General features: G+C 38.8%; 1 protein-coding gene across 1 annotated transcript; it reads left to right on the top strand.

The window, feature by feature from the left end:
- The first annotated feature begins 672 nt into the window (after positions 1-672).
- Positions 673-8,117, top strand: LOC146455779 (uncharacterized). The gene is made up of 5 exons (XM_085093850.1): positions 673-933; positions 3,189-3,248; positions 3,963-4,280; positions 4,957-5,172; positions 6,231-8,117. The coding sequence occupies exons 1-5, from the start codon at positions 787-789 to the stop codon at positions 6,879-6,881; spliced, it is 1,392 nt and encodes a 463-aa protein (XP_084949976.1). The 5' UTR covers positions 673-786; the 3' UTR covers positions 6,882-8,117.
- Positions 8,118-8,266: the final 149 nt, after the last annotated feature.

Below are 8,266 nucleotides of genomic sequence, written 5' to 3'. Positions count from 1 at the left end.
TCTCGCAACGGAAGTTAGAAAACGTTTCACGAAACCGACCATGTTATGCAACGCCTGCTGAAACTTGTTTCGCAAAGTTTCCTTGGTAACGGTGGCTTAAGAGTTAGCGTACAAAGGAAATGTTTTTTCGTGCAAAATGTAAGGGAAATAATGAGAGTGAAACGGGTGTGGAAAATGGAAATCCCACTTGCAAGGGCGACACTCAATGACAAATCACTATTGAAGCCCATCTGCAAAAGATCTAAAATTATTTATTTTGCATTTACTTCCTCTTTGAGTTATATTTTTTTAGCTTCAGGACAACTGACAGAAGATCTAACTACATCCGCGTCTGTTAGTTGATCTTCTTTTCCTGTCACGCTGTTTCCGTGTGAATGAGGTAAAGTTCCTGACTCTTCCCTCTCCTCCCCAAGAAAACAAGCAAAAATTTTAAAAAACAAGGGAAAGAAAAGAAACGCGGTCAAACGCATTTTATTCCTCTTTCTCTGAGATTACACTTCCCCACTGTCAGGAACAGCTAACAGACATAAGCGAATTACAGGCAAAATCAACTGGAGAGAAAAAGCTTTTAAGCCTTGGCGGGGAGGGGTGGAGGGGGAACCAAGCTGACGAGGAGGTCTGGTTCGAGCGCCTAGATGTTTTCATTTTCAATTCCCCGATTCCCCTTGTATTGTGATATCACTGCAGCTGTGTGTCTCACGACATGCACGTGTCTAATTTTGCTAGACAATATCTTGAAGTTTGAAGAATACAGGGATCCGAAATCTGCTATGTGATCTGTAAAACATGGCCTCGAATTTAAAGACACTTCGTTACTTGTCCTTCAGCCATGTTGCTCTCGCAATTTTGGCGGTGATCACAGGCATTGCTTCCGTGAACGTAACCGACTATTACTTTGGAGTCTTTGGAATGGGAATCTGGCTTGGGAGTTGGGTATGTATTGAATATATATCAGAGTTATCATACAGAAATATTCTCATACAATTATACTGTGAAACTCTCGTGGTCAGACTCTACTATCATTAAGCCAGCTGCAGCTGTAGATTCTGCTCATGGAATGTTTATTTCTAGTTCGGTTAGTCAACGCACGTTTAAAGTGTCGCATTTACAATCTATTATATGGTGTTTTTAGCTAATCAGCTAAATATAGTCTATTCGGGGAAAATTTTTCGATGCCTTGGGTAATTTACTTTAAATCGAGGTGGGTTATTTTCCTAAGTTGTTTTTCTCTTCGTGCCATTAATTAAGTTTTGGTTCAATTGTCTTGTGTTTGTCAGCTTATCCAACTTCTTCCTGTCTAAGACGTAAGCCTGTAACAAGGTAATCTTAGGTATTTGCTAATTCAAAACTTTGCGTTTGCCTGACTTGAAATCTTTAGAATTTTTTGCAATAAACTTTCATGAGAAAAAAATTCACTCCCCAGTAAATCGCTATATGTTGCCTATTGTTTCACGACTCGTTCAAAAACGTTTCTATGCAAATTTGAGGTTTTCTGTTGAAAGCGGCGCATTGTTCGACAGCTTAGAGGAGAACACACACATTTTGTTTTGGGATGTGTTTATCTTACAGCCAGATTATCTTACTTTATCTTAGATCATTGTTTAATGTGTTAATTCTCTCACTCTGTCTATACCTGATATATCTTGGATCAACATCTATTTCAAATCGGCTGCATGCAGATGTTTCTGATTTTCCAGTTCACTTCAGCTGTCATTTTTTCAAATGTGGAAAGAAAGTGAAAAATTAAAAATTCGTACAATGAATTTTTAATATCATTATATCAATTGCTCAATGTAATAATCTGTTATTTTATTTTACATCTCAAACCTTCTGATTTTGTTGCATCTTTACAATAGCATGTGTTGATCAGGCTGAATAATTATCAGGCGTTTAAATGCAGAATCATGCTGAATGATTTGCATTATTACACAATTTTGAATGACATTTTAAGCTTTTAAGAGTCTATTTCATTTGTTCTGAAAATTGTCAAATTTAACAGACAGATGAGAGAGTCCTTTAGACTCAAAAGAAACAGAGAAACAATAGTATAAAGTTTCAAAATTATTCGATAATTTGTTTGCAGAAATTACGTTGTGCTGTGTTAAAGGTTATGAGTTTTTTGTAAGTGCACAATAGTATTGTACGTAAGGATAAATGCAAATTACAACACTAAAACAGCTACTGTCATATTACTAACAGCAAATGATTTTAAATGAATATTGAACATTGCCAATGAACAGAAAAAAGTTTTTAATTTAAGGTTCTCGAAATCTTGACTCCTAGCTTGTTCTTCATAAAGAAAAATGGCGTCGTTGCTAGGAAGTGGAATATTCAAACAAAAAACATACACAGATAAAATTAGAGTATATCACTTTGCAGTCACCACCTCCATTACCATAACAATACTCTATTTACGTCACAACTGTCACTTGTGATGTCAATTAAAGGTTAAACATTAGTTTACCAAAGTGCAGTCATGCAACCTAATGTTGTCAATTGTTAAGTTAATGCACGTATGAATGTGTAGTGGTGTGTATCGAGATTTCATCAAAGCAGATTAAACATCAAACACAGTGCAATATTTAATATTTAAAACAAACCAGAATTAGTTTTAAAAATGGTAAAAAAAATTTTCAGCCAATGCAATATTATAAGTTCTTTTTAAAAGTACTCTGCTTCAATATCAAATACAACAAACCATTTCCTGTCTGGTGTGGTTTTCAACTTTATGTAATGTTGTATAATTTAACCACTGCACACTATAATTAACTTACTAAGTTTAATTCAATTTATAGTGTGTACGCAATAACTTCATCAACTACTTGGTAAAGATTGAAATATGTACACCACTATAATTACGTACACACTGAATAGACAGAGCTTTTAATTGTATATTAAGAATTTAATTATACAGTCATGTAATTTGCAGAGTCATGGCCAGTTTTTGAATATTAATTTTATGTGGTGTGTTGATCCTATAAATGAATACTGTCTTGTTCCAGAAAATCACCCTACCCCTCCCATGCCAGTTGGAAGGTTTTTGGTTTGGGCCACTCCTCCCCTCAGGAAATCCCAATTTAGCTTCATACCTTCCTTTCAACATATTGGCTTTGGAATTTTGGCTAAATGGAAAGCATCCCTGGATTAAACAGTGTTGTTAATCAGCCTGTGGGTTTGTTCTGTTTCAGATCCTGTTGACAGGTTTGGCTGGAATGGCTACTGCTGTGAAGCCTCAAAATTACTGCAGGGTACGATGAATAAAATAAATACGCATTTACAAATTGGATAAACTGGAAAATGTTTAGAATGAGATGGAGGTGTTGAAAAACAAATTGCACACTTCATTCAAGAAGCATTTTTTTTATAATAATTATAATAATAATAATATTGATCCTACAAGTAGCTTAACACCCAGTCAGACGCCATTCGTGGGAAACTATTTGACTAATGTCTAACCCAGTGAACGGACATAACTCTCACTTTATAACACCTCTCTGAATGAACACCGGACAGTTACTTTTAGTCTTAATTTAATTTATTCTATTTCACACCTTTACTTTCTGTATAAATTATCTTTTCTGTTACATATTTCTTTACTTGATAATGGTGCCAAGATGACACCGAAACGCTGTTCCATTTTTTCACTAGTTTTTATAGTCGACCCTACAAGACTGCCAGCATATAGTCTGGTCTGCATACTCTGTAGGGTAGAGTGACTTAGACCATTTTGACCCTTATCTCCCCTTCCCACTAGTTTTCACAGGATTTCTAGTCTTTTGTTTAGCCGGATTAATCACTGATTCACTACACTACACTTAATGCAGAAGCACAAGGTCCATAGGCAGGAATTTTATTGAAAGCTGTGATGGGGTGTCTAGCACCGGCATTTACTCTCAGAGCAATTACACCCCTATTGCACCAAACCCTTCAACTATAGCTTGTTTATCCTTCATTCTTCACAGATTGGTGTTTTCCTGGGCTGTTGTCTTGTTGCTATTGTCATCCTGATTATATGCGCCATTGTTCTGGGCACCGTGGTCATAACCCACTTCCGTTTTGAGTCAACTGTGACTCGCGACTATTATAGAAACAGAGGCACATTTGGCCAAAGGTCCCATGAGGATTACTTTAAACCACAACAGTACTTTGAGGACAGAAACGAGGCTGGAAGAGTTGGATTAGCTGTATACATCTGCTTGGTGATTATCATCAGTTGTGATGTCCTGTTGTGTACGGCATCTGTGTACGTGTGCCGTGACCTTACAATAACTCATGGACAGGTATTGTACTAAAGTTACTTAAATAAACTTGAACCTGTTACCCACACAAAATTAATTTTGTTTCGGAAAAGTGGTCACCTACAGTTGTCGTTACTTCTGAGAGGTAGTGAATTACCCAATTCCCCACCCGACAAAAAGAATAAAACAAGTGCATAGACATTGTGTTAGTGAGCTTCACCCTAAGGCATCCCCCGACCCCTGCGTCGTTTGTTCAGACTTTATTCCCATTTTTAAGAAGGTTGTTTGTCAGCAGCCTCCGTTTTCAGAAGCTGTTTGCTCATCCCAAAAACACAAAGCAAGGTTTGAAACTTTATATAGTCTTTTTGTTACCTTTACGAATCCTAACCTACTTCAATCTGAAACATTTAAACAGATTCCTTCCCGTATTTAAGGCTAAACCAGCAAAAAAATCATGGGTGTTCATTATTTGCATGAAAAATCCGGAAATTTAGGTTGGTAATCAAATAAATCCCCCCTAAAATTCGGAAATTCTATCAGGAATTTTAGTTACCCTTTTTTTTCAGTTCAGAATGTTGGAAACATTGGAAAAGTCTATTAAATTTGTCGTTTCTCTCATTTCCAACCTCCTTTCTTTCTTTCCCTTTGAGATAGCACCTGTCATATGGAAGCAGTGCACTCATTGTTGTTCTAAATGATGTGCTTACTATGATTGTAGGCACCCATTACTGGGACTAACGATCGCCGTGTGACTTCAACTTCCCACCGTCAAGCCAACTCTGGTGCGATAACCCAAGCCAATACTGGCACAGTACCTATCGCTGGTCAGAACTGGGCAGAGTTGGTGTTTCAAGGAATGCCTGCAGGGACAATACAACAGTTTCATTTCATACAGAACCCAGATGTTCAATTTTTTACTCCTTACAAATTACCGGTAAGTTGTTAGGAACTGACCGCATTTGATGATGATGATGATGATGATGATGATGATGATGATGATGATGATGATGATGGTGGTGGTGGTGGTCTGAACGAACAGGGAACAGACATGTCCGTTTAACATTTAAACATTATTTTGCTGGGAAAAAGGACCGGACGTCAGCTTATATAGGTGCCAAAGGCTGCCACTATAGTCCACTTGTTGGTCCCATCCCTTTTTATGATTGTACAGGCTAAAGTGAATGAACAAACTTGAGATAGACACCAGGGGTGGTCATTGCCAGAGATTTGTTACGTCCCTAGTGGTTCTTTTATGTCCCACAAGAGTGATCAGTGAAAGTGCTTGTCCGAGGAGACTAGAAAGTCTTTAGAACCATCTGCAAATGTCAGAGCAAAGGCAACACTTTCTCCTCAGTTATTTTAAGACCCTGACTGTTAGTCCGGGAATCAAACCCAGGCCTACCACTCCGAAGTCTGGTACCTAACCAATAGCCCATTTTACAGTTGTGTTCTAAGTGACCTGGCCTTGGATTGGAAGCGAGGTTGTGGGTGACCTTGTTTTGATACAAACCTCACTGCTTTTCATATGTAGATCATGATGTTCTTATGCTAACTAGTTTGCATTTACATATGAAAAGCAGTGGGGTCTGTATCAAAACAAGGTCAACCCCAGCCTCGCTTCCAATCCGAGGCCTGGTCACTAAGCACACAACTGTAAAATGGCCTATTGAACTAAACAGTTGGGGTTTGTCGGCGTTTCGTTGAGCTAATTTTATCACTTTTGTTGTTTCATGAGGCATTAAGTGAAACGTTTCGTGTCATTAAGGATAGCTCAATGAAAAGTTAACCCTGGGAAGTCTTTTCTCGTTAGGTGTCGCTCCCCCCACCCCCCTTGGTAGGCATTCTTGTTTTACTATGCCCCTCCCCTCCCCTTCAATTTTCACCAGGTCACCCCACTTCATAATAAATGAAATACCCCTGAAGCCAGAATTGTTCATATTTGATTTCGTTGATGTGAGCTATCAAATTAACGTTCCTTTTTATCTCATCAAGAATTACGCTGAACTGTACCCAGAAGGAATCTCTAATACTGCTGTTGATGTGAACGAGCAGACACTGGTATCTAATGTCCCGGATGAACCACCGCCAGTGTACACACCCACAGCGGTTACGTCACTTCCGGGATCTTCTGTTGTTGTACCGCTGAATTCACTTTCAACGCCGGCTGTAGAGGATTCTGTAGTTGAAGATTCAACAACTTCAGTCAGAACTCTAACGCCGTTGGCAGAGCGAACCAGATTAGCAGAAGCCCTTGGAGGTTCAAGCAATTCCTCGGAACTTCCGGGAACCCTAGAGAATTCATCGGAAAATTCGGGATCTTCGTCTCCAGTCCACTCGCTACATCCGGGAGATTTAGAATCCGCGTTGCCAGGGAGCTTAACGCCATCAAGCTTGGAGACAGATTTAGGTTGCAACGCAGTCGCTACTCACTCAGAATTAACTTTAGCAATACGCACCGATTCTTCTACGCGAGTAATTCAAAACGGCGCGGGGAGTAATTCGTCAGTGTCATTGCCAAACTCGGTGCAAGTGGAGACGTTACAACATTTGGACGGGACAGCCTCGTATGATTCACAAAACGAGACTGTAAACTTTGAAAATTCGTCTGTAACTGTGGCAGCTAATACTTCAGAAACCAGATAGCAACCGAGAAGGAACAGTGTAGTGTTAACCAGCTGAAATAGCCATGAGCTGGATCTGCTGCTACGCGACGGCAAATTGCAAACGGAAACGTCTTAAAAATTAAATTTACGTTCCTTAAATATTTCGCGATAGTACTAGATCAATTTCCATAATGCGCTTGAATTCTCCAGAAGGTGAATTCTTCTTAGGGACGGCATTCACCTTCATTTCACTGTCGTGTGTATTGACATCCTGCATAAAACCTTGAATTTGAGTCAGGGTTAGGATTTGGCTTGTGCACCAGGATCCACACATGTTTACCCACTAATCGTTATACAGGAATTGCAATGGAAATGCGTTTGACGTCTTTGTATAAATTTTAATTTTCTTGTAAGCTGATAGAAACTTGCAGCTGGAAATGCTCTGCGAATTTTATACTGTAACTCAGCTTAATATATCGTGCTTGTGCGTGGCGCTTTATAAGTGCTTAAATCACATTTGAAACTCGACAATGAAATGTGCGCTTTTTATTCGTCAGCTTGTACATATTGAATTTTGTTTGATTATTTTTAAAAGTATTACTTATATAATGCCCTAAATTATCAAAAGCACCAAAATGTGTACATAATTTAGTCAAGTATAAATGTCCCCTTACAGAGGAAGGCTGGATAAGTGTAGAGAGGTTACCCAAGGTTTTATTTAAATTGTCAAAATTTATTACAGTCCATTGTAAAGTATTTTCTTGAAGTTATAGTTTTACAACTCTTAGCGGAACAACCAAACAAAAAATGGCAAGAAGTTTAGGACGGTTTTCAATTGAGTATCGTAAAACATAACACAAAGTAATCACTGGTTCTAACCAATCAGAACGGACGCAAAAAGTTGAATTAACCAATCACGAAGCAACTAAATGCACCGTCCTAAGCGCGGGAAAACGCGTGCGAGCAAGTCATGATTGGTTTGGATTGCTTTCCCATTGGTTGAGAAAGTGGCGGGAGTTTTTCCAACCAATCACAGAGCGTAGCAAAGCAAAGCTAAGGCAAAAGTGAATTACTTTCGACTCTCAATTGAAAACCAGCGATTACGCTTAGTTGCGTTTCTCTTGGCGGGAATTCAATTGCAAGATTAGCGAGCAAATTAGGCCTGATCGTAGAATGGATCTTAAACTCCTATTCGGTTGTGCAAAATCTTGTCTGTTATTTTAACCACTGAAAGTATGTAGTAAGTGAAGGACATTAAATAGCCTTTTTACATGAATACTGGCTATTCATTTAACTAAAGTGCTGACTTGCCTACCGTGCGAGCGCGCGAGTTCGTATCTGTCACGCGCGCTGGAACGCTGACGTGAAATTGAACTCATTGTGACGTCATAACAGTTTATTCCAACTTGTTTTGCTACTGCCCTT

Source organism: Pavona decussata, unplaced genomic scaffold (assembly GCF_977016875.1).
Source record: "Pavona decussata unplaced genomic scaffold, jaPavDecu1.1 SCAFFOLD_270, whole genome shotgun sequence".
Classification (NCBI taxonomy): domain Eukaryota; kingdom Metazoa; phylum Cnidaria; class Anthozoa; order Scleractinia; family Agariciidae; genus Pavona; species Pavona decussata.
Note: the sequence above shows the minus strand (reverse complement) of the source record. Positions and strands in the feature narration are given on the sequence as shown.